Raw genomic sequence first — 25489 nt, forward strand, 5'->3', positions numbered from 1 at the left:
AAAGGGAAAGAAAGAAAAAAAAAGGGGTTTTATATGTCCGTGAAGTCCATGGACTGGGGAAAGGGAGGATATTCAGGGAATCATGAATTTTTAGCAGATAGTAAGAAAAGAATAAGAAGATTATTGCTAAAGGTAAAATCCAAAGTGTTACGTATGTTGTAGTTATTTATGTAACATGTCACAGGCCTTTACCTTTTTAGAGAAGCTAGTGAAATCATCTAAGGTAGGAGATACTCAAAGAAGTTTTTCAGAAAGGGTGGAAAAGAGCAAGGTCCAGAACAGATCTGTATTTGGAAAATCAAAGAATTTCAAGTGAAAGACCTTTAGGAGGCCATCAAGTCCATCCTCTTACCTGGCCTCTCTTTTCTTTACGGGAAAATGGTAAAGCTGAATCTACATGTGGTATTCCTCGGGGATTTAAAACTTCACTTCTCTTCCTCTCCACAGAACTGAAGAAACTCACTCCTTTGATATCTTCATAATCCTTGTCTCCAGATCCCTCACTGTCTTGCTTGTCTCCTTTGCTGTCTTCACCATGTCTCAGTGTTCTCTTGGCGTGTGACAAACCACCGCAAAAACAACGTCCTTTTCACAGTTCTGCAGTTAGGGCAGGGCTCTGCGAGGCGGCTGGCCCTTAATTCCACGTGGCTTCCCAGTGGGGGTACTCGTGGGACTGCATTCAGCTGAAAGCTTGGTTGGGGCGCCTCCCTCTCCCTGTGGCCTGTCCTCGCTTAGTGGTCGAGCCAGAGCTTCTCTGCAGCATGGCTGCTGGCTTCTAAGAGAGCAAGGCAGAAGCCAGTGGACTTCATAAGGCAAGGCCTGGAACTGGCAGAGTCACTTCTGCTACTTTCCATTGGTAAAAGCAAGTCATAGGCCAGCCCAGATTTAAGAGGAGGGGAAAGAGACTGTGCCTCTGGATGGGAGGAGAGACACACATGTACAAGGAGGGGAAGGATTGTTGCCAGCCATCTTTGGAGACATTGGTTTGCTCTTCATAGAGAATTTTACCACCGACATTAGACACCATACAATTAATAATGCAGCTTGAGACTATGTTAGCTTTCTGATCATCAGGCTCTACTTTTGGCTCACATTATACTTTTGATTAAATAAAATCATGGGCTCTTTAACACAAGTTTACTGCCAAGCCAGGTCTTGCCCATTAGGTACCTACTCAGTTATTTTTTTCTCTTTCTTCTTTTTCATAAAATCTTAATGCAGTACTTTACCTTTATCCTCATTATAATTCATCTTATTTTGCACTCAGTTTTTCAGCGTGTTGAATGTATCTTGAATCTTGATTCTCATCTCTGATGTTAGGATTCTGCCTGCCCAGATTTGCACAAATTTGACAGCTGTGCCTTCCATGTTTTTCATCCAAGCATCTGAATAAAAATATGAATAAGCTGAGATTGTGGGCAGAATGCTAAGAGAATCTCCATTAGACACTATTCTGCAGGTTGATAAAGCTAATAGATAATAGTATTCATGCACTGTAGATATAATTATAGTGGTGTACCATTTCTTAGTAACACATGTGTAACATGAAATAGGCATGCACATTATGGTTTGTTCTCTCAAAGGTGAAGGGTGGGCGGGGCCCAAGTGTCACTCATTGGCTTTGCTTTGGGCTCCAGTCATCTCCCAGGCCTACACGACACACTCTTAAATGCTTTTCTCCTGCAGGTGATTCCAGATCACTGTGTCTTTGCCAGCAACACATCTGCTCTCCCAATCAACGAAATTGCTGCTATCAGTAAAAGACCTGAGAAGGTAAATTCTGAACAGAGGAAAACCCTGAAATGTTTTACTGCTTCAGGCTCATTGATGAAGGCTTAGAATATGAGAAGGGACTGGTATGGATTATGAAGTGGATGAGGGTGATGATGTAGTCCCAGAAACTGGGCACAAAAAAGCTAGTACCATGACCAGTGTGAGATGCAGGAACAAGTGAACTACAACTAAAATATACCTTTATAGGTGATTTGCATCCCTAATGGGTATTATTATTCAGGTTCAGACTATAAAACCTACGTTTATTACATTGGGTATTGAAAGATAGACCCTAAAATAAGAAGAGATGTTCCAAAATAACACTTGAGCTACAGAGCAGAGTCTGGTGACTGTCTGGGATGGGTTTGGTTCCAACTCCAGATCCAGGAATGGAAGATCAGGGGCTGTGGTGGGATGTGTCCACCCCGGTTTGCTTAGAGCTTCTACCTAGGACATGAGAGGGGTGGATGTAGAAGCACTTACAGTGAGTATCTGGAATGATGCCTAGAAATCTATCTTTGGACTTCTGCTCTCTACCAGGGAGATCAAGTGAAATCATTCAAGGAGAAATAAAACAGTTCGCCTCTCTGGAGGATACCTGTTAGCCTCAGCGAAGCAGAACCAGCCAAAAGTTGGCAGGAAATATAAAAGGCCTTTAAGCAGCTGAAACTGTTAATACAAAGTCCATGTACTAAAAACACGAAAATTTTTTTATTCCCATTCTAATAGCTTGCTAGCTGAAGGTCATCTTGTTCCCTAGCACGCAGCAGATTAGAAGTGGTGTGGGCCTGATAGAGGCAGGTTCAGTGATGGCAGGAGGAGGTCATGGGGAGAAGCGGCAGCTGAGGGAAGACACAAACGCGGAGTAATGGCAGGTAGACAGTCTGGCCATGTCGTAATCACTCACAGCAGCTCCTCAGCGCTGGAGGGCAGCGGAGAAGACCCTGCTGCTGTGCCTTGGATGCTACCCTCTCCTCTCCCCCGTGGAGCAGCACAAGCATCACGCTTAGCAGTCCTCGCGCCCAGGGACCTTGAGCGGCTTTTAGCACCTGCTTGCCTAGGTCATTCACGTAAGAGTAAGGCCACAGGGGCACAAGTAGGGCGACCAACCCTCTCGGTTTGCCCAGGACACAGGCCCTCCAGTGCTACAACTGAGAAAGTCCCAGCAGTCCAGGACACAGCTGGCCACCTTTTGGCACAGCTTTTTTGAACGATGTCGATAGGTTTTGCTTGGGGTAGTGATTACGTGGGTAGATACACAGTTGTCAGAACTCATCAAACTGAACACTTTAAGATCTGTGCGTTTTATTGTATATAAATTATACATGGTAAAGGCTAATTCCTTTTGCTCAGGAGTACAGTCTGAATCAAGTCCTGTCTTTTTAAGTATTTTAGACATAAGTAGAAGGATAATTTAGAGGTTAGAAGCAACTTTTGGATTGATAAGTTGATGTAACATGCAAGTGACCTGTGTGTTACACAACGGGAAGTGGGCAGGCTGTGGACACAGGCCGACCTTGATGGCATCCCACTCTGCCATTTACTGACTGACCCTGAGCTACTAATTTTAACCTCCTGATGTCTTTCTTCCTCATCTAGGTCATTAGACTGACTAGTTCACAGAGTTGTAGTGGATTAAATGTAAAGGATAAATGATAAATGTGTTAATGAATAGTGGATAGTAAGCAGTCAGTCAGTGGCAGATATTAGTTAATACCTTATAGCTAAAATGGGGAGTGGAGGCAAAACTATAAATTAATGGATAGACTTCTTTCACAGTTCAGTTGTGAAGACTATCTAATTGTTAGCTTAATGAGGCTGTTCTCAAACTTTAGCATGTATCAGAATCACCTGGAGGGCTTCTTAAACACAGATCTGGGCCCTGCCCCTGGAGTTCCTCATTCAGTAGGTCTGGGGAGGCCCTGAGAATTTGCAGTTCTGACATTCCCAGGTGATGCTAGTGCAGCTGGTCTGGGTACTTGACTTTGAGAGTCACTGGTTTAATGAGCCTTGAGGGAATTTGAGTGTTGAGAAATGTTATTTAAACCCAGTACAGTCGTCCCTGGGTATCCTTGGGGGATTAGTTCCAGGACCACCAGGAGATACCAAAATCCACAGAAGCTCAAGTCCCCTGTATAAAGTAGTGTAGTACAGTGAATACGGGCAGCCCTCTGTATCCTCAGGTTTCAGATCCAAGGAGTCAGACCAGTTGAATCTGATTCAACCAGTTGGATCTGCGGTTGGTTGAACCTGTGTATGCGAAATCTGTGGATACGAAGGGCCGACAGTATCCTGGTGGTGAGACGCATTGATGTAAAATCCAAATATATCTCTGACAGTCCAGCATAGTAAGTAATTCTTCTGCCTGTCTCCCCCCACACCCCATAAAAAGTGGACCCTCTCACCCAAACCATCAACATCATTAATATAAATGGAACCCTCATTCATTCTTCCCCAGTAAATCTAATTTGGCCTTTAGCTGCGATTTTGGCATTAACTGTTGGTAGGATCCATTGCCCTTAGTGAAAAGCCCTAGAAGCAGATGGAATTCCAGTTAGCTCTCCCCTGAACATTCTGGACTTTTAATCAAAGAACCATGGAACCAAACCACTTGACGGTACCAAGCAGTATTCCTGTATTACAACCGCCTTTCTCTGCAGTGCTTTCCAAGCAAAAAAAAGAATGCTATTAGTTTCCCCTCTCAGAGTTCTTAAATCTGTCGGTGTTTTGTCCCCCCTTGCCAGGTGATTGGCATGCACTACTTCTCTCCTGTGGACAAGATGCAGCTGCTGGAGATTATCACAACTCCAAAAACTTCTAAGGACACAACTGCTTCTGCTGTAGAAGTTGGTCTCAAACAGGGGAAGGTCATCATTGTGGTTAAGGTAAGGAGCTGTGTGTCAGAGCAGCAGATTCAGAAAGGTTCTATGAAGCCTCCTTATATTTCCAGGTTTGTTTGTAACTCTTCAGTTTAAATGTACCAGCTTTTGATATGATTTCCCCTTGGTGGTCTACGGTGTGGACAGGGGTGGACCGCTGAGTCAGGGTCTGGGATACGGCGGGTTCTCCCAGCCATTCCAGACCTTTCAGATGACTGTGAGACTGTCTGCTGTGCTCCTGGATTCAAGCCAGGCTGCCCCTGGCTGTGGCTTCCCTTGCAGTTTAATATTAAGGATTCTGGTGGAGATTATAAATCACCTTGAGTTTTGAAGTGGCTTCCGGGGGAGAGAGACCGCTTTCTGACCTGGGAAGTGCCCACAACTGAGGGACCCATGAGCTCATATTCTCTCCCTTGGCAGGACGGACCTGGCTTCTATACCACCAGGTGCCTCGCACCCATGATGTCTGAAGTCATCAGAATTCTCCAGGTTGGTATCCATCTCAGAATGTTTGAGGCATCTTCCACTCTTTAAACTAGTTTTCCAAACTGGTAATGTTAAGGTGAGGAGCAGGCTTCCTTCTAATACGCTGACTCCTGGCTCTCCTCCAAGAAGGCCCTTTGGTGCCCTCTCTTTCCACACAGGGCTGGGAAGTCATGGGCTGACACTGCACTAAGATGGGCAGAATTTTAGCTCTGCTCCCTTAGCGTCCTCCCTGCTCCAATGAGCCAAAGGCCTCCGACATGCTCTGTGCGCAGTTTCTGCATCCCCTTCCGGAACAGGGCCCATTTGGTCGGATTGGTGCTACACCTGCTTCTGCTGCACGCAGACCCCTCCAGTGGCCATACAGGTCGGTCACTGGCGGGAAGGGCGTGGCCACTCCTCGCTGGGCTCTTACCAGACCTGGGCATCACAGGACTCTACAGTACTGCTCCTCGGCAACGTCTCTTCTCTCAGCATCGGGAAACTTAGCCCTGTCTGGCGTGGAATCTCGTTACTCTTGAGATCCAGGATTGCAAACAAAAAGGAAATGAATAATTTGTTCATCTCTAGACTTCCTTAAAATTCTGTAGGTTAGGAAAGGCTCAGACTTTCCCCTTGTGGCTCCCAAGCCTCTTTGTGCTTCCCTGAGTGAAACAGTCCCAGTCCTGGGCCTGGCCAGGCGGCACCCAGAAGAGAAGTGGGTGCTGCACAAGGCCGTTTGTGAGGGCAGCACAAGGAGCCCTTCGGGGAATCTGGGACGGCCTTCCCCTGAGGTCCGGCTTTACTTCCCATCCAGGAAGGAGTTGGCCCTAAGAAGCTGGATTCCCTGACCACAAGCTTTGGCTTTCCTGTGGGCGCTGCTACACTGGTGGATGAAGTTGGCGTGGATGTAGCAAACCACGTAGCAGAAAATCTAGGCAAAGCGTTTGGGGAGCGGTTTGCAGGTGGAAGCCTAGAAGTGCTGAAGCAGATGATATCCAAGGGCTTCCTGGGTGAGTAGCCGCAAAGAAACGTAACTAGCATCATTCGTGACAGAGTTCCTGAGACCAAAGAGTTGCAGAAGGCCCGTGTGGAAGAGTGTTTTCTAAACATAGAGCCCACTGTCATAGGGAAATTAAAAATGGTTTCATGACCACCTCTTTCTAGGCTGGGCCTGTAGATTATGGACAAAAGGCAGAACTCTGGCCTCCTGAGGCTCTGCCGTTGCCCAGGCTACGCAAGATTGACAGGCATTTCATCCTGCCCAAGGCGTCTACTACACCCGTGATACTGCGGGAGCATTGCATCCAGGCTTTCAATGTTGTCTGACCACCTTTGTGGAGGAAGTAAACCTCTAAGTAAAGGATGTAATTGAGGCCCACCAGAGAGGTGGTTTTCTCTCTCGGCAAAGTAGCAACAAAATCGACACTAGGACCTGGGCATCCTAGGGCCTGGTGTTGCATACCTGGACATTAACACTCACCCACCTGGCCTTTCCTACCCAGATACACAGATTTCCAAGCTCCAGGAAACACAAGCTCTTTTTTCCTTCGCTGCCAACTCTTCTGACAAACACCAATTTCTAGAGTAGGCTAGATCTACAAATTCAGCAATACGGAAAAGAGGCTAGAGCTTTATAACAGACTAGCAGAGAAGAGAACTCTCAGGCCCGGGCTCTGAGAATTTGTTAACGTTCCCTTTTCTTGCTTCTTTTAGGTCGCAAATCCGGGAAGGGCTTTTACATCTACCAGGAGGGTGTGAAGAATAAGAATTTGAACTCTGACATACACAGTATTTTGGCAGGTCTGAAGATGCCTTCTCAGCCTGATGTGTAAGTTCATTTGAGGGGCTATTGGTGCAGAAGCGTGTTTCTCACCAGCCCAAATCTTCTTGGACCCTCTACCATCATTTTTGTTATGATCACCATACGTGACCAGAGAGAACATTCCTGATGCTTAACACTTTTTGCCCTTCCACATTCCACCTCGTCCTCTACCAGGCCTCAGGATAAGGACTGCAGCCCAGCCTTGGGAAGACCCCTTGGGAAGCCTTCCCTCTGAGGGTCCCAGAGAGCAACTAGAAAGACGGTTCTCCTAGGCCTGCTCACCTCCACACTGTTTATTATCATTTGTAATCAGCAGCTGCTGATGTCAAGAGGTACCGTCTACCCTGCCAGACCCTGTTCTCAGTGCCTGGTTTCGGGTTAATTAGGGCAAGTAGCCCTCTGCTGTCTTTTTCCAAGGGCAGCACCTTCTCTAGAGTTGGAGGTTCACTAGGGCTGGCCCGGAGCTCCGGCAGCACCAGCCCTCACTCCCGTTCTGCACTGGGGCGCCTGCATCCTCCCCTTTTACCCTCCGCCTCCCTGAATGTCTCTCCCTGTTGGCAGCTCCTCGGACGAAGACATCCAGTACCGCCTGGTGACCAGATTTGTGAACGAGGCTGTCCTGTGCCTGCAGGAAGGGGTCTTGGCCACGCCTACAGAGGGAGACATCGGCGCGGTCTTCGGGCTTGGCTTCCCCCCCTGTCTTGGAGGTCGGTCTTGCAAGTCAGGAAGGTAGCTCGCTTCATCCCGGAGCTCGTTTCACTTCTCCTTCAACAACGTCCTATTTCTCCTTTTAGGGCCCTTCCGCTTTGTGGATCTGTATGGCGCTCAGAAGACAGTGGACCGGCTCCGGAAGTACGAGGCTGCCTATGGAAGACAGTTCACCCCGTGCCAGCTGCTTATGGACCACGCCAGCAGCCCTAACAAGAAGTTCTACCAGTGAGCAGGCCCTGAACCCTGCTCGCTCACCCACTAACGCCAGCCGCGGCAGCGCTGGTTCTCGACAGAGTGGCATCTAGGTTTATCAGAGTAACCAGAAGGAAAACAAATTCTGGCATTGGGTGTGTGCCTTGATTAAAGTGCCTTCAGCTGTGGGCATCGCTCCCTCCCAGGGAAGTCTGGCTGTGAAGTAGTTTGTACTTCGTGTTGGAAGGTGGAACCCTCTGTGCTCACGAATTCGTAAGCCCCGAGGCCCAGAGTAGCAGCGTCCCTGGAGCCATCCTTGCTGCCTGTTCCTCCCAGGAGGCCAGTGGTGGCCAATGGTGGTGAGGGCAGTTCTGCACCCAGCCAAATACTTAACAGTAAAAACCAAACACTATCAGCTTCTCTGCCTGCCTACTGCTTTCTCTTCTGTCTTTGCCCTTGTGGTTTAACCCCCTTTCCTTCAAGGGGTGAGCTGGAATAAAGCCCTGTGCTTCGGGGTAGGAATGTACTGGGGCAGCACCTTAAGAGAGAAACTGCGTTGATGGAAAGTGGGATTTTATGAGCCTAAAGCCTTTTAAACCAACTGTATTTAAATGCTTTGGCTGGGCTTCTGCTTACAGTGGGGAAGAGGCCCTGGCTAAGCAGAACAGTGGGAGAGGTGTGGAGGGCCAGCATATAAAAGACTCCTTTCCGTTGCACAGTTTTACTCAGTTCTTTCCTTGGTGTGACTCACTCATGTGCGCACCTCAGGATGTTTGTGGAACGTTGGCATTAAGCAGAGGAGGTGACGTTTTCCTGGCCAGTGTATCCTGCGCGTCTTGGCTGCCCCAGGGCACAGAAGGTGGACGACACCTGCACAGCGATCACAGGCATCCCGTGTGACCCACCGCCGCCTCCCCTCTGCTAGAGCCTCCACCCTTCCCGTCCCCCCGCCCTCTGGTGTGGGAAGTTCCTACACTTGTGTTCTGGCAGAAGCATTGCCCAGTCCAGGTAACCAGCTTCGGGCCCCTCACTGGGTCTGGCAGAAGGATCCACCCTGTGTGCGTGCGGAATCGTAATTCAAGTCCCATCACGCTGCGCGGTCTCATCTGTGAGATGCCACCAGTCCCTCCTGCCTCTGCTCCGGCCGCGAGTGCTTCACATGCCCCCCTGGGTAGCTCTGCTCTGGTGACTGGCAGGCGGGAAGCTCAGCTCCAGTTCTCCTCAACACTCACAGCTGGTTGCTAGGAAGCCAGACTCGAAAACCAAGGCATCTCCGAGTTGGGAGTTTTCAGGTGACCCATAGAAGGTAGAGAACTGATCCTCTACACCAAGGCCATTAACAGGCTTCTGGGGGGTGGGGGGGGGGGTCTGAGCAGCCTCAAGGCAGGTATTTGGACAGGGCAGGAAGTTAAACCTGGGTAGTGGCTTGGAGCTTTGAAGTATGACCTTTCCACTTAGCAGCACTAGGTAGGTGTGAATTATGTTGAAACATTAGTGGGAATTGAGGGTTCTTGTAGTTGAGGGGCTGGTGAGGGGTTTTCAGAAGGGAATGAGGGCCACTCCACCAGCTGCCTCTGAGGAACAAGTGGGCCGTGTACACACACCGTTTCCGAAGTCCTCTCCTGCCCGCAGGCACTTACATTGTGCCAGTCGGTCCCCACGGCCCTCTGAAAGAACACAGTTGACGCCCAGAATTGCACCTGCACTACTCTTCAGTGGTCTAGCATTTATTTCACTAGCCCTTGAGGATTCACTGAGTGATCGGCAAGGAAACCCAACGTCTCAGCATCCCAGTTTCTGTGCTCTACTTCCTGACTCCCCTTCCCTCAGCGCTGGGGCAGCCTGCTTGGGGCACGAGCAACAGCACGGCTTCGCTCCTCTCAAGATAGAAAAACAGAGGAGATAAATATCTCGGTAAGGCAGATACCCCTGGGCCTGACACTAGGAGAATTAGTGTGCTTCTGGTAGGTGAGATGGGGAAGAGCACGGGGTGGGGGGGTGGTGGTTGGACACGACAGCCAACCTTCTCTGGGTGCTGGCAGATCACCGTGCTCAAGATACAGGGCACAAGGACCTGCTTTGAAGCAGGTGAACAAGTGCGAGAGGACTGAGCTCCGAGGAAAAAAGCAGGTTTTCCCAAGCCATCGTGCTTTCTCTTTCCTCCCCATCCCACTTGTGCCAGTGACAGAAAACCAGGAAAGGACACCATGTGTTTGCCAGGGTCAAGTGATGGGGCAGGAGACGGATGGGAGCGATGGAAGGCCACTTGCCTCAAGAATCAGGGAGCAGCTGCCCTCAATCCACCTGCTCTTCCACAGAGTCAGAGTCTTCGTGGGCTGGACCCAACAGGCAGGATGGAGGGCTAGTTGCGGTGAGCTCGCGGCAGAAGCCAGTGCGCTGGAGACATGGGGCAGCATCTGCCTCCGTAACTAGATAAGCAGGTCAAGAGCAGAGCTGTGCTCTTCCAAAGCCATCACCCAAGAACCAGAACCCACAGGTGGAGCCTCTGAGGTGTGGTGGCACAGGCTTGTACTTGATACACCTGTGCTCGGGGCCAGGACCCAACACACGGGGAGCAGAGGGGAAAGGAGGCATCCCCGAGATACAGAAATCGGCACCCCGACTCTGGAGGCAAGCTAGGCCAAAAGCCCACAGAGCACAGAGGAGAGCGGGCACTTGGGGAATTTGTGCTTAGATCATGGACCATCTTCCCTTGTCTCCAGCCTGCAGCTACAAGCTATGAAGTGCGATCTGTCAGTGGAGCTCTGCAGCAAGACGGAGGGGGCTGTTAGGTCACCATGAAGGCCCCGCTTTTGAACCCCCGTGGGAATCGCAGCAATGTGGTCACCAGGCCCGGGTGTGCACCGGTGCCTCCAGCCCCTTCCCCGCGTACTCTGCACACTGAAAGCCAAGATGCGTGCAGGGCTCTGGCCCAGAGGACCCCGTTTTCCAAGTGTGTCTCCCCTGGATTCACTCTCCGTGGCTGCTTAGCAGCCTCAGTCTTGGCATAGATTCTTCCTGCAGGCAGGCCCCGCCTCTGGGAGTGCCGTCACCCTGCAGACCCAGGGCTGGCCCCCCAGGGCCTCCAGGCCAAAATTCCAGTTGTGCAGCCCCGAGCTGGGAAGTCAGATCTTGGGCCGCCAGCCTTTGATGAACTGCATGATCTTCTTGACCTGCAGCTTGGTGAGGTGAAAGTCATCTGCCAAGATGTCCTCACTGAGCTGCACGAAGATGCTGCCATCAATGCGCTCTCGGGCAAAGAAGCTCACCACGTCCTCCGAGAGCCCGATGAAACGCAGACTTCGCGAGACCTCCTCCAGGGAGAGTGCAGACAGGTCAGCGGGGGGCTGCCAGGAGGAGGCATCCCGGCCGCCCCAGCCTGTGGCCCCATCCCGGGGACTGGCCGGAGGCCCTTCTAGGCGCCCCTGGGTGAGAAGAAGTCGTGCTCTGCCTGCTTCGGGCCCCTGCAGGGCCACGGGGGACAGGGGGGCGGGGACCTGCCGCAGCACCAAACCTTCAGGCTCAAAGGCCTTGGGGGGTCCAAGTGGCAGAAGGCCAGGCCCAGGCCCAGGAGCCCTCACAGCTCTGGGCTCCTGACAGCGCAGCAGCTCTGGCTCTGGAGAGCTGCCCCGGCCCAGCTCAAAGGGATCAGAGGGCTCCAGGGCGGGTGTCTGGCGCTCAGAGGAAGAGGAGGAGGAGGTGGGACAGGAGGAGGAGGCAGCGGCCGAATAGGCCTGGCCTGGAGGGCCCGGGCCCGGGGAACGAGCGGGGCTGGAGGTAGCCGGGGGACCTGAGCTGGCTGTGGGCCCCGAAGGGGAGGCGGCTGAAGGGCCTGTGGGGTAGGCAGGCCCAGAAAAGGGGTTCAGAGCTCCAAGGGGAGCGAAGCGTTTCTGGGGGTGGGAGGGCTTGAATGGAGGCGGGCAGCTGTGGTAGGTCTTGACAGGGGTGTCGGCCCCCCAGAGAGAGGGAGCTCCACTGCTCAGGGGCTCTACAAGGGCCCGGGAGGCCTGGCTGGGCTGCGTAGTCGAGGGCAGGGGTCCCGGGGGTGGGCGGCTGGGGGACTCGCCCACCTTGCAGTCTCCCCAGGTGCATGGGTAGCAATAGAGGGAGTAGGTATCCGGTGACGGAGAGCCACTGCCACTGCGGGAGCCCGCCCTGTGGGCAAAGAGACAGACACAGATGGAAAGGTAAGCACAGCAAGAGGGAAACGCGACAGGGCCACACACACGACACAGCAAACCACTGCTCCACCAGGTCACAGAGGCCGCTGCTCCGATCTCAGCAGCGCTGGCCCGCACCCCAGCCCCCGAGGCCTGAGGCCCTCTGAGATTGCCCTATTCTTTCTCCCGGCACCCCCCTCCCCAGGAAAAATTAAACTAAACTGAATTACATAGAAAATTTTCAATAGCAAGGAGCACTCCACCCTGTGGCAGATCCCACTCTGGAGGGAAACAGAGCAACACTCCCAACCAGTTGTCATCATTTAGGAGACAAGCGAACTGAAGCAGGAAGCCCCGGACCCCGGACCCCAGGGCCCCCTCCCTCAGGTACTGCTCAGAACCTCTGAACCCCGGGCCTGAAGTCTTCCTCTTCCTCAGCACTGGCTCCCCTCCCCACCCTCCCCTGCTTCAATCCACCTGAGGAGGCCCAGGACCAAGAGAAGGAAGGGGCTCACCCATCCTGGAGGCCAGAGGAGTAGTAGGAGAGGCTGGAGCTGGGGGAGTGGAGAGGCTGCAGCCTGGGGAAGCGTGGGGGCACTGGGGGACTGCCCGAGAGCCGGCCATTGGCACTGCCACCTCGGGGGGGGCACAGGAGGGGCATTGAGCAGGCGGCACTCCTCCTTCACCTGCAAGCACAGGGCCATGATGCCACCCCGGTCCCCAGGCAGCTGGGCCAGGGCGGCGTCTGGGACTGACACTGCCCCACTTTGCCAAGAGCCTGCCTCGCCTTACACCCCAGCTGCTCACCCACCCACCCACCCCTTCTCGTCTCTCCAGCCCGTTTCATTCATCGAGAGCCGACAACACATACACTGTCTCCTGTGGCCTTGGAAATCCATCTTGAATGTAAGAAAAAATAGAGAAGTAGATAAAAACAATCAGTTAAGTAGACATACTCCCTCCTCAAGGAAAAGGAGAGAAATAAGAAGAAAAAGGTGTAATGAGGAGAAGAAAGGGAAGGAAAAGTATCTGCTATCTGGATCCCTGCCTTATAGGTCAGACACTCAAAAGTGGACTCCATGGGATGTTCATAGGTGTTGTCCATAGTCTGTGCACAAGCTCGGTTGGAAAATTCTGTGTTAAACACAGATAAACGGGCTTCCTTCGTGCAGGACCTCTCAGAGCCTTTATTATACCAATACTCTGCGGCTCCAAAGTGAGGAGGGGGGAGGCTGGGCATCACAGACTACATCTTCTAAACTTACTTCACCATAGAACCTTCTTTACACTGGACAACTTAAAGGACTCCTTGTTCTGTGGAACCTTCTGGGTAACACTGTTCTAGGCTCATCCCCAATTCTCTGAGGCTGGGGACCTGCTGGCATCTTTGTCCCCACAACCCCCAATGCCACCGTCCCTGGTATCCCTTCCTACAAATGCTCCTGCGTTTCTTTCCTCCTTGTTTTCTCCCCTTTCCCCACCTCGGCCACCCTCTGTTATACACTCCGGGGGCTGGAGACCGAGATGCCAAGACTGGGGCCCAGGAGAACGAGCTTTTCAAGCCCAAACCCTGACCCCTGGCTGGCCACCTCCCTGGAGGATGGGGCCCACAGAGCTCAGAGCCCGGCCTCCCCCCCTCCTCGCCTCCACCGCGTCCACTCACCGCCTCGGATTTGGGAGGCACGGGAGGCGGGGCCGCCTCGGGCTCCAGGCGGGGCGGCCCAGCGGCCCCGAAGGAGATGAGGTCGGGCCCCGGGAGCGGCCGGGTCCTGCCCTCGGCGAGGCCCTCGGCCGCCTGGTGCGTCCACAGCTCCTCGTAGGGGATCTCGGCGGGCAGCGCGGCGGGCTCGGGCGCGCCGGCCCAGTCGGGACTCACGTACTCCTGGTCGCCGTCGCCGGGCGGGCCGGGGCCGGAGGCGGGGGCGCGGGCGGGCCCGAGGGCGCGCGGGGGCGCGGGCAGGCAGAGGCGCGCGCGGCGCGGGCTGGCGCAGTCTTCGGCCAGCTCGGCGGGCGCTTCGCGCACGGCGGTCGAGTACTCGTCTGGGTCGAAGCGCTCGCGGCAGTAGGAGGCGCTGTCGCGCACCAGGCGCTCGACACGCGGGTCCCCGGCCAGCAGGCCCTGCGGTAGCGCGAAGCGCGGCGTGTCGGTGAGCAGCAGGAAGTGCAGCGGCGCCGGGCCCTCGCGGCGCAGCGCCAGCCCCAGCACCACCGTCTTGGAGATGATGCTGACCAGCTTGTAGCAGTGGCCCTCCCGCACCGGGTGCAGGTCGTAGGGGTTGCGCGGCGGCCGGCTGGGCACCAGCACGTTCACCGGGAGCCGCACGCGCTCGATGATGGCGCGCACCGTGTGCTCGCCCTCCTGCATCTGCAGCTCCAGCGGGCTGCGCGTGCTGAAGCGGCCCTGGCACTGGAAGGGCAGGCTCAGGCTCTCATTGGTGCGGTGGTTCATGCAGATGAGGCAGGGCATCTTGCCTTTGATGGGCCTGGCGCCCCCGCTGCCACCCGCGGCCCCCGTGCCCCCCGGGCCGCCGCCGCCGCCCACCCCGGCCAGCGCCCCGGCCCGGCCCAGCTTGCGCAGCAGGGTGGTGAAGCGTGAGCGCTCCTTGGTGGTCTTGGCGCACAGGATCTCCGCCTGGCCCATGAGAGTGAGCTCGTCGCCGGCGTGCAGCGTGAAGTTGTACACCTCGCTGTCCTCGCTAAACTCGCCTGACACCACCTGGGGATCCCGGAAACGGAGGGAGGCCTTAGGGCCCCGGGAAAGCCACCGGGCCGGGACCCAGGAGGACAGCGCTCCTCTTGGGGCTTTCCCAGGGCTAAGACCAGATCAAGAGCAGTGGACTGAGGACAGTCCATTCTGGAGAGGCCACGTGGTGGCTGTGCAGCCTTCAGTGAGTTACCTCTCGGGGACCTTAGTTACTCTTACTTGGAAGAATTGCTGTAAGGATTAAATAGACTATATGTACAATGAAATACTTTGAAAATACTAAGCATATGGCAACTTTTGTTATCATTTTTTACAATTAGGGCGATAACAATCCTCCACCTATTCAACAAGACTGCTCTGAAGAGAAATGAATTGATGGATAAGCAGAGGGCTTATAAACAGGCAAGAACCACCTGTACATAAGTGGGGGACCATGTGCACTATGTACCACACAGCTTTGCTACCACCACCAGTGGCTGAGAGGATGGCTGCCCTGAAAGACTTCGCAGTCAGGGCGTGACCCTCCACACACACTTCCTGCTTCCCCACCTTTTGCAGGAAGCTCCAGGAAGTTCATACACCTAGCCAGAGGCTTTCAAGGGGCTGCCAGAAGCCACACTGTGACACTTTTACCTCTTAGAGCTCAAAGGCCACCCTCCAACCAGGGTCAGGCTTGCCCCCGAAGATAATGGAAACCTGGGGGCACCGTGCCTGGTGCAGAAAGGACTAACCTTGACACTGAAGGTGATGGCTTCCATCACAAAGATGCGATCGGGGAAGACGCTGGCCACCTCCTCCACGCTGCTGAAGTACCTCACTGGCTCCCGAACATCCCGGGCCTGCTCCAGGAGCTTGAACTTCCCTGCACAGGAGGGGATGCAAGCTGCTGCTAGGGCGGGCCTGCTTGCTGGCAGCCTAGCCTGCTTCCGGAGAGACCTCATTGTCTCCGCTTCTTGTTCCCCTCATCTCAGCCAGCCTCTCTGTAACTCAGGTGGTCAGAAGGGCAGGTCTGCACTAGTGGAAGGAGCTGGTCAGCTGACTCAAGCCTCAGCAGGGAGGTGAGCAGAGATTCCTAGCAACTAGAGCCCAGCCCGCAGCCAGTGGGCAGCTTGTGGGTGTGTGATAAGGCTAGCAGTTGCCTGCCCAGAGAAACCCAAGTGCAAACTGGCACCCAAACACTCGGACACAGAGCTATCCTCGGACCAAGCGTTAGTGTGGCACTGGGGGTGCTGATTCCTAGCTTGGTCCCAGCCCCACTCTGATTTGCTATGACCCTAGACAAATCCCTGCCTTTCTCTGTGGCTTTGAGTCCTCAGCTGAGGAAGCTGGAGCAGATGCTCTTGGGCCCCGCCTGGATCTGGCATTCTATGTATCTGCGTTGGATTGCTAACCCACACTGACGCAATGGGCAGACCAGGGGCCCAGCCCCAGTCTTTGGAGGTCCAGGGAGAGCAACTCTGACTCCTAGATCTGTTCCCAAATCCTCCTCTGATCCAACATCCAGCCCCACTGTCCCAGAGGCCTCTGATCTGAGCCCAGCAAAGCCTCCTCCCTCAGATGAGGTCTTCCCAACCTGCCGTCCAGGCCTATGTTTTGGCTGGCTCAGCAGATGCCCCCAGCAGACACAGACTTTAAAGAATGATGATAATCCGTAAAGCTGACACCCCTCTGTGTAAACTGTCTAACCTCACTGGCCACACACCTTTTATGTGCCCACCTATGTGAGCACAAAGACAGGCTGTGAGCCACACTGGCATCTGGACAGATGGCCTCTTCTTAGCCCTCACACAGAAGGAAGAGAGTCCCGTATAAGCTGAGAGAAGGCAAGGCGACGCTAGCGTCTATAGTGTTGCCGGTGGTTGCTGCAGTCATAGCCCATTCATTTGTTCATTCCACAAACATTCGTGGAGCACCCACTACGTGCCAGACACTAGCCTTGCCCCGACAGGGTGTGCAAATCTGGGTAAGACAGTCTGCCCACAAGGAAATCCAGATATAGTGTGTGATGGCAGGATGTAACAAATGCTACACCAGACTCATGACAAAAGAGTGAGAAGACCACTAAGTTGGGGGAAATCTGCCTGGCAGTCTGAGGGGATCATAAGAATGAAAAGAGTTTTACAGAATGGACATTCCACATGGAAGAAATAGCATGAGCAAAGATACAGAGTCACGGAAGCAGACTGCCTGCCCAAAGTGGTGAGTGCCTGGAGAGTAGGACTTGAGGGGGGTGATGACAGGGGTGAAGCAGACAGCAACTGGGTTATGAAAGGCTCTGAATGCCATATGGTAGGATTTTATTCCGTAAGAATGAAACCCCCTGGAGTGTTCTGAGCAAGGAAAGACCAAGATCAAAGTTGAACTCTATAAAGATAACAGGGACAGCATTCAGGTAAATAACTCAGTAACGAGTTCTGGAAAAGAGCCAGGGCAGCAACTGAGGGAATAGCAAAAATGAGCAGACCAAGAGGTACTTTTGAGGTAGGGAGCCTCATCAGACTGTGGTGACTGATGAGTAGGTGGTGGAGGAAGGGACTCGGGTCACCAGCCTGGCCAGAAATGGAGACAGCAGAGCTGTTAACCAAAACTGAGACCCTGGAAGGAATGAGTTGTGGAGCACCAGACGAACTGGGGAGGCCAAGTGAGGCCCTGCAGGGGGTATTCCTAGGGCAGGAGAGCGTGTGGGTGCGGGGCTTGAGGATGCCTAGTCAGAAGTAACAGACAGAAGGTCACCAGCCCACGGGAGGCAGCATCAGCTGTGGGGCAGGCAAGATAGCTCAGGAAAGAGGAAGAACAGAGGATCTTGACCCTTTGGGGACCCTCTTCCCAGAGAAATACCACAGTGTACCCCTAGCAGGAACACACAAAAAAGCATTTTGTATACAGTACAGGGGGGCGGTTCTTGGAGCCCCCAAAGCCCAACCAGAAACCCGGATTGAGACACCCACTCCCTAATGCAGAGTATGAAGAGCAGAGGGCCAGGGGCAGAGACTGAAGCATCAACATCTATGAGCAGGAAAAGTGAGAACCAAGAAAGAGAGGGGGAAATGCCCAGGAGAAAGCTGGAGGGAACATACCCCACGTCCCATCCCCCATCCTTCCCCAACCACTCTGAGACCCTGGTAGGAAGAGGCCTCGGATGAGCCACAGCCCTAGAGGGCAGCAGGGATAAACTGGGGAGGGGACCGAGCAAAGAACAGTGATCTGCAGGTCAGAAAGCAGGAGTCACAGGTCTGCTACCATCCAAGAAAAGTAGCCCCCATCCCTCACCCAGTCACCTCCCCCATATCCACACACAAACCCCCCAACCCCAAGCAGCCAGGCAGGGAGAAGTGCCCACTGCCCCCTGTGGGGAGAGCTGGAGCCAAGTCAGGGCTGGAGCCGGGGAGCGGGGGGAGGATGTGGCAGGGAAGATCGATGTAACCATGGCAGCCGGCACCACCCCCTCCGCCGCAGCCTAAGCCCAGAACCGGTCATCACTGCCGGGAGGAAGGAAGGTAGACCTCCCGGGGGTGATGCTCTGGCCCCTGGAAGCCTTTTCCTCCCTCTGCAGCCCCACTGGGGGCAGCTTCCTCTCCTGCCTCCCCCTACATAAGACCCGAGGTCCCCTGCGGCTGTAGGGACCTGCCCCACCCTGGCCTGCCCCTCCTCCCTGTCCGTGACTCCCAGAGCACGTATATGCGGCCCCGACCGTCCCTTCCAGCCTGAAGCAGGGTCTTGTTTGTCACCCCTCCCTGCCAGCACCTGACCCATAACAGACGCTCCATAAAGAATGGTGGGTAAATGCACAGACTTGGGAGTCGGACAGACCTGGCTGAATCCCAGCTCTGCCACCTACCACCTGTGTGGCCTTGAGCAAATTACTTAATCCCCATGGGCTTCTGTTTTCCCATCTGTAAAGTGGAAGCATACTACTTGGCTCAAGGGACGCGTCTGCCCGGTGCTGGGTCCGCGGCCCGCGCGGGGAGAGGCAGCGCGCAGAGGGCAAGGCGGGGAGCTGGCGGGGTGGGGGTGGGGGGTCGTCCCGGAGGAGTCCGGTCTCCCCGCCTCCCCGGGCGGTGGGCCTTGGCCTGGAGACCCGGCTCTCCAGCAGCGGCCCCCACGGCCCTCGCTGCAGGGCATCGCCCTGAGCCCTCCTCCCCTCTCCCTCCCCCGCCTCCCGCGGCTCTCTCCGCGGTCCGCCCCGCCCGCCGGCCCGCGCAATTATTAATTCATTAGGAGGAACCAGCGCTGAGCTGTGCACTCAGAGCTTCCTCATTAACCCGCTGGCGGCCCAGCCCCTCCCCCTCCTAGGGGGGCCTCGGCCACCCAGCCCCCATCCAGGCGGGGCCCGAGCGGCCCACCGGAAAGATGGAGCTGGGGATGCGACACCTCGGCAGGCCAGCTGTCACCCGCCGTACACAAGGGCACCGAAAGAGATGGGGGGAAAAGGCCAGGAGCCCCGTGGACACAGAGTTCCCCAGAAGGCTCTGTACCTTGGTTTCCCGGATTTTTAATGACACAACCGAAATGGCACAATAAGTCATATTTCTGTCAGTGAAGGCTTTTTCCAATCTTTGTTTTGTTTTTTTTTTTTTTGCATCGAACCTGTGCCCCCAGCAGTGCAAGCGCCGTCTTCACCACTGGACCGCCAGGGAAGTCCCCCAATCTTTGCCTTTTTTATCCCAAGAAGAAGACCTGGGACCTCTCCCTGGACCAAGGCCAGATACCCAGGCTGGGAAGTTTCTAGCTTGGGCAGGCCTCCCCAAGGGCTCCAGGCCAGGTCAGAAAGACACTTAAGACAGTTTCCTCATGTTTAAAATGGGCTGTGGGGCTACAGGAGTACGAGGGGCACAGGGCGCCGTAAAGGGCAGAAGCCCCGTAAAGGGTTTAGTCCTGTCCCACTGGCTCCGGGGAGACCCAGGCAGCGCCAGAAGGGGAACAGCGTACCTGTGAGGAAGGGACGGTGAGCCTTCCCAGCTCAAAGGATTCCAACCTTTGCTGGGGGGTGGGCAGCAGTTAAACACAGAACTGGGCTGACTACTAACTCCTGGAGCTTGATGAAACTTCCTCACAGGGTTGCTGTGAGGATGCAATGACAACAACGCTCTGCCCAGTGTCTGAAACGCAGCCCGTGTTTAACATGCAGGAGCTGTGGGATCCTGGGCTCACATGGGGGCATCTCTGGGATGGGGCCACCAGACTTCCATCCCTCCCACACAGGGGACAACAACCCTGCATTCCTGATGTGGCAGCAAGCAAGAGCCCAGGAGTCAAGATACCCGGGTGCTAACCCTTGCTCTGCCGCTTACCAGCTGTGTGACCCTGGGCAAGTCACTTCCCTTCTTAGGCCCTCTGTTTCATTGTGTGCAAAACGAAAGGGCTGTACTTTCTTTTTTTAGCAGCAGAATCCTTTCTTCAAACAAAATCTTTAGGACATCAGCATCATATATATAACAGATAAAAGTAGAAATTCATTGCAGAATCTTATTTAAAAGCCTAAAATTTTAACATTCACTTAAGTCAATCAGTGAAAACAATAAGTTTAACACAAAAATTGGGAAAAACAGGATTAGAGCAGGCAGATGCAGCCACATAATCAGCCTGAGCATCCCTTTGTTTTTGAAGTCTTTTGGTTGCACAGTACTGAGAGGATCCTAGCAGGAGATATTCTCTTTGAGGGTCTGTGCAAAAAGTGTTAATGAGGCAGAGGTACCACCTGTATGTAATGGTACATACCGAAGGTCTCTAGTCAGGGTTAAGGTTTGATTTGTAGCAGTTTGAGGGTGTGGGTACTTTTTTTTTAACATTAGTTTCAAATCTATTTTAAAATAAAATGGGAATCAAAGGTTTGCAACCAGAAACCCAGGGCTCCACAAAACAGTATGAAAACCACTGGGCCCTAACTCTAACCCTAACCCTAATCACCACCCTGCCAGCCGTGACCTTGCTCACTCCTGTGGCTCTAAGGAAAAGCCAGTCACCAACAGTTTCCTCCAAGACCTCCCCACCCCTACCCCCCTGCCTACACCTCCCACCGGCTCTGCGCCATCTGTCCCTGGCTGGGCACACCTGGGTACTGCAGGGGGATGTCAATCTTGGGCCCGATGACATAGTGACCCTCCTCCAGGGTGTGGGCTGTCACCGTTGTCCACTGGCGGCAGGAGTGAATGAGCAGGATGTCTCGCTCACTGACGCCCTCAGCATACTCCCCTGAGAGGGGAAAGGAGGATAGAGGAGGAAGGACAGAAAAGAGAACGTTAGGAGGGGCAGAAAGAATAGGCAGGGTGATCCCCTCACCTCCTCAGCGAGACTCCACCGGGGACAGCTCCCCATGACCCCTGTCAGACCAGCAACGCTCAAGGGACAGGCAGGCTGCCAGCTGTGACCTTGGGGCTGAATCAGGCCCCCTCTCTCAGGGCTCAGGCTCCCAATGGGGCCCCAGCAACCAGCCCAGCCTCCGTCCTGCATTCATCATGCGACTGGACTGCCTGCTGTCCCAGGCCCTGTGCTGGAGCCAGGGGCTCCCAGCGGATGAGCCCAGCCTCTGCCCTCCAGGAGCCCTTAGGCCCAGGGGGAGGTGGGAAGAGATGTGAACAGAGAATACAGGCCAAGTTTGAGGCGCTGAATGGAGGCTGTCTGAGTTCTCACAGAAGGGGCAGTAAACTAGCCGAGGGGGAATGTGGGGCAGGAGGGAGGATGGGAGACAGTGCAGAGCAGCAGACACTTGAGCTGGGCCTCAGAACCACCTGAACTGAGACCAGCAGAATTCTCAGCCCCCGAGTCGGCTCCTCGGCCAGGAAAGGAGGGCCTCGGTGGGGTACAGAGAGGGCCGAGAAGGGGCCGTCCATGGTGAACCCCAGCGCTATGGGTCACTCGGGTCAGGAGAACGGCAGGGCTTACAGGAGCTGATTCCTGGCTCTCTTTGGGCTCTCTTTTCACCCACTGCCACAGACAGTCTCCTGCACACAAGGGACCTCAAAGGAGAGAGGAGAAAGTCTCAGATACCCCCTGATCCCACCTCAGAGAAGCTGCTTCTTGGCTCTCCCTCCCTCAGCCCTTCATCCCCCCCAGTCTTCGGAACACAGTGATGAAGGCCAGAGGAAGGGGGTGGATTTAGAAGAGTGATGGGGGCTAGTCCTGGGGGAAGCTGCATGGGGGCCAAGCCGTCGGGAGGGGCCTGGGCCCCAGAGGCTCCAACCCCAGCACCGGTTTCCAGGAGAGCAGAAGGGCTGGCCCAGCTTCCAGGAGGCCTTTGAGCCGTCTCCTGGTTGCAGCTGGTGAGCAGGGTGGCGGTGAGGGATGCCTCCTTCCCAGCCCCCTCAGATGCAACTTAATAAATTTCTGCCACCCAACCAAATGGGAAATGGTTTACTCTGATGGCTGGGGACTCCCTGAAGTGTGTGCATTTGGTCGGGGGAGGGGAGGATGTGTTCAGGACCTGCAGGAAGGGCCTGGCTTCCACCCTGTGTATGGAGCGGGGAGGGGTGAGCCTTTCTCCTCAATTCCTCACCTGAGGCAGAGGAGGCTTTCCTACTCTGTAACCTCCTCTTAGAGCTCTCCTAAGCCCCAGGCTGCCCTTCCAAGGGATGCAGGCCACAGTCACACAGGACACACACCAACAACCATGGGTCATGGTCACCAATAGTTGAGCCAGCACAGCCACCTGGCCCACAGTGATAGGGGCTTGCTTACCACCCCAATGACACAACTCAGTCCCATGGTCCCACTAAGGGGCCGCTCCCAAATGCACAGGCACACAGGGACTTCAAGACTTCAAGACGTACTTTTGATCACATATTCACACTCACAGTTTTGATCACATAAGGTGACCACAGCCATAGCCACCATTGTCACAGACAGGCACCAGGCAACTGGGCCATCACACCAGTTGCTCATTCCCTCATTCATTTACTCCTTCCATAATCTTTGTTAGGCAGGATGCCCTACCTCAAGGAGCCTGCAGCCCAGTAGAAGGACAATAAACTGACCATTACAACGGGTTACAATAGGAGACAAGATAAGGGTGCCAGAGGTGTCAAGGGAGCCCAAAGGAGGCCTGCCAGATTGAGGAGCTCAAAAAGGACCCCCCCCGGGGGCGGGGGGGAGATGCCAAAGAGGATGTGTGGGAAGTGGCCAGGCACAACCTAGGGCCAGCATATTCCATTCACACGCAGACACACACAGCCTTGCTGTTGACATGGGCGGTCTCGGCATCACACGCCGACGATCCGGAAAACAAGACGTTGGACTGCCGGGCAACCCTGCCCGACGGCCCAGGCATAGACGCTCTCACCGAGCCCGCTCCTGGGACACGGTGACGCTCACTGTGCCCACTCCTCGCCGCCGCGGGTCGGAGGAGAGGCCGCTGGCCCCGCGGAGAGGAGAGGAGAGGAGCCTGTGGCCGCGGGCTCCATTAGCATTCAGGGAAGCGAGTGTGCCAACGCGGGCCAAACCCCTATTCTTCTCACACACAAAACCCCCGGCCTGGCTGCCAGCCCCGGCTCCTGCCCCTCCCCCAGCCAAGCAGCCCCTCTTCCCCCAAACGGTCCACTTGCTCGGCGCAGCCTCCGGGCGCCCCTCTCGGGCCCGCAAGCATCAGCAGAGCAGCCCGGGCCCCCGGGCCCCAAGGAGAAGTGGGGCAAGATGTGGGGAGGTCCGGGGGCTCGGGGGCCCGCCCGGCGGGAGGACTCGCTCACTCAGGCCCAGAGGTAGTCTGCCGGCCCCCGGGGACCGGAGGCTGCTCCCCAGGCCGCGAAAGGAGGGTGCGAGAAGGGTCCCAAGAGGGACAGAGCGGGGCTGGGGGGCGGCGGCGGTGGGAAGACAGAGTCCGAGGCCCAAGGGATACGGGAGGATCGAGGTGAGAGGCCGGAGACAAAAGGATGGAAGGGGGTCGCGGCCCGGGCGGGGGTCTGAGGGCGGCGAGGGAAGGGGGTGCACCGACGGGGCGGACTTGGCGGCTCCGCCGCGCTCCGGGCTCCAGCTGGGTCGGAGAACTCTGTCCCGGGCCCGGCCCCAGTCCCTGTCCCAGGTTTCTGTCCCTGTGCCCGTCCGTGGGGCCCAGAAGGAGGCGGCCCCTCGGTTCGTGGGCCCCGGCTCTCCGGGGAGGCGCTCCGGGAGCAGCGCGGGGCCCGCGCCGAGGAGCGGGAGGGCAGGGGCCGCATCCTCACGGCCCCGGGAGAGTCCCCGATGGCCCCGTGGCCCCCCAGTCGCCCTTTCCAACACCCCCAGTACCTGGCCCGAGGCAGGCAAGCGTGGGCAAGCGGCAGCGGCTGACGATGAGGTCGAGCGGGAAGGCGCCCATGCTCCAGCGCAGGCCCGCCAGCCCGGCCGCCAACTTCTCCATGGCATGGGCGTCCCCGGGGCCGCCGTCCCGGGGCCCCGACGGCCAGTCCCGCGCGGCCCGGGCTTCCGCGCCCGCCGCCACCTCCTGGGGCCGCCGCGGCGCTCCCCGCCTGGCGGCCCGGCCGGTGCTGCAGGCGTCACGTGGCCGGCCTCCCAGCGGGGCGCCGGCCCCCGCCCCCCGCCCCTCGCCCCACCCCCCGGCCCGCGCCCGCAGCCGCCGCCAAGGCCCGCCTCCCCGCCCGCCCGGCTCGCCCGCCCCATCCCCGAGCGTCCAGGTGACAGCCGGGGACCGGGACCCCCGGCGGGCGCCAGGAGGGAAAACGTGGACGCGAAGCGGCATCCCCGGGCGGTGGGGGTCGGCCTCCCCTTCCCCGCCGAGCGTGTTCGGATCCCCCTTTCCTCGCCCGCTGGTGCCCCGGCCTCCGGGAATCGCCTCCAGTCCCGCTCGGGGGTCCTGCTTCACTTCCCAAAGCTTCTGCCGCCGCGATCCCAGCAGCGGTTGCTGCCTTTAGGACGTATATCACCTCCAGCTTCACACATCCTGGCGAGGCCGCTTAATTAACCCCATCTTACTGATGAGCAAACAGACTCAGAGAGGTCAAGTAGCAGCTTGATTTGAGGCTAGGTTTAACTGCAGATCCCACCGCCTTCCCAGCTTGTCGCCGAAGCCTAATACCGCCCCCTCCGCCCCCACTTTCCAAGTTCCCGGCGCCTTCTTACCGATTGTCACCAGTCCGTGAGCCAGATAGCTCCAGCATAGACATAAGCTGGTGCTGAAAGGGCTCCATGGACTCTCGTCCTCAGCCTCGGTACCCCAGAGAGATCCCCCCTCAACACACACACACAAGCGGAGGTGACTGACATCCCACATCAGGTGACCTGAACCCCAAGAGAAACGGCACCAGATAAGATGAACACAACTTCTCAGAGGAAGAGACATTTCAGATCACTGTTCAATCTCCATCTTTTGCAGAGGAAAGAAACGGAGACTCCAAGAGCAGAAATGCTTTGCTCCAAGGTCACACAGCAGGAAAGAAGCAGAGCTGTGACTGGAAGGCAGTTTGTCATCCAAACTGGGACACCTTTGAGAGTGCAGGAGGTGCTAACAGGGATAGGTTTATAGGCATAAAACAGGACAGAGGGTGTAAACCAGGACCAGACCATTCGGTCGCCCTGTGTCTGAGAGAGGCCTCTGAGCCTGGATGTAGACGCCACATCTGCAGCTTCTAGTTCTCAGTATTGCTGGTTCACCTCAGCCCTAGACCTCAGTTTCCAGCTAAGCCCCTCTATCCCCACGGAGGCATTCACAGGCATTCCATGTCAACAATCACACTTGAACCCGGTCCTCTTTCATTTTCTATCCCAGCTAAGGACATCACCTTTCACCTGGTCCCCCAACCTGGAACTCTTCTTAATCCTTCCATCCAGCTGGTCACCAAGTCCTGGCAATTCTGCTTCT

General features: G+C 55.6%; 2 protein-coding genes across 2 annotated transcripts in view; one reads left to right on the plus strand and one right to left on the minus strand.

The window, feature by feature from the left end:
- The window catches only part of HADHA (hydroxyacyl-CoA dehydrogenase trifunctional multienzyme complex subunit alpha), a 47652-nt gene extending 39390 nt beyond the window's left edge, over positions 1-8262 (plus strand). The window contains exons 14-20 of the mRNA XM_036873216.1: positions 1687-1773; positions 4518-4658; positions 5073-5141; positions 5932-6127; positions 6831-6945; positions 7501-7646; positions 7734-8262. Coding sequence (XP_036729111.1) covers positions 1687-1773; positions 4518-4658; positions 5073-5141; positions 5932-6127; positions 6831-6945; positions 7501-7646; positions 7734-7879 — 900 coding nt within the window. The 3' untranslated portion in view covers positions 7880-8262. The remainder of the gene's footprint in view (positions 1-1686; positions 1774-4517; positions 4659-5072; positions 5142-5931; positions 6128-6830; positions 6946-7500; positions 7647-7733) is intronic.
- Positions 8263-9168: 906 nt separating this feature from the next.
- On the minus strand, positions 9169-24109 carry GAREM2 (GRB2 associated regulator of MAPK1 subtype 2). Its single transcript, XM_036873215.1, is given in 7 exon segments — positions 9169-11997; positions 12518-12648; positions 12650-12688; positions 13666-14718; positions 15438-15568; positions 20758-20898; positions 23920-24109. Coding segments are annotated over 7 exon segments (2637 nt in total). The 5' UTR covers positions 24032-24109; the 3' UTR covers positions 9169-10967.
- Positions 24110-25489: the final 1380 nt, after the last annotated feature.

Source organism: Balaenoptera musculus, chromosome 13 (genome assembly GCF_009873245.2).
Source record: "Balaenoptera musculus isolate JJ_BM4_2016_0621 chromosome 13, mBalMus1.pri.v3, whole genome shotgun sequence".
Taxonomy (NCBI): domain Eukaryota; kingdom Metazoa; phylum Chordata; class Mammalia; order Artiodactyla; family Balaenopteridae; genus Balaenoptera; species Balaenoptera musculus.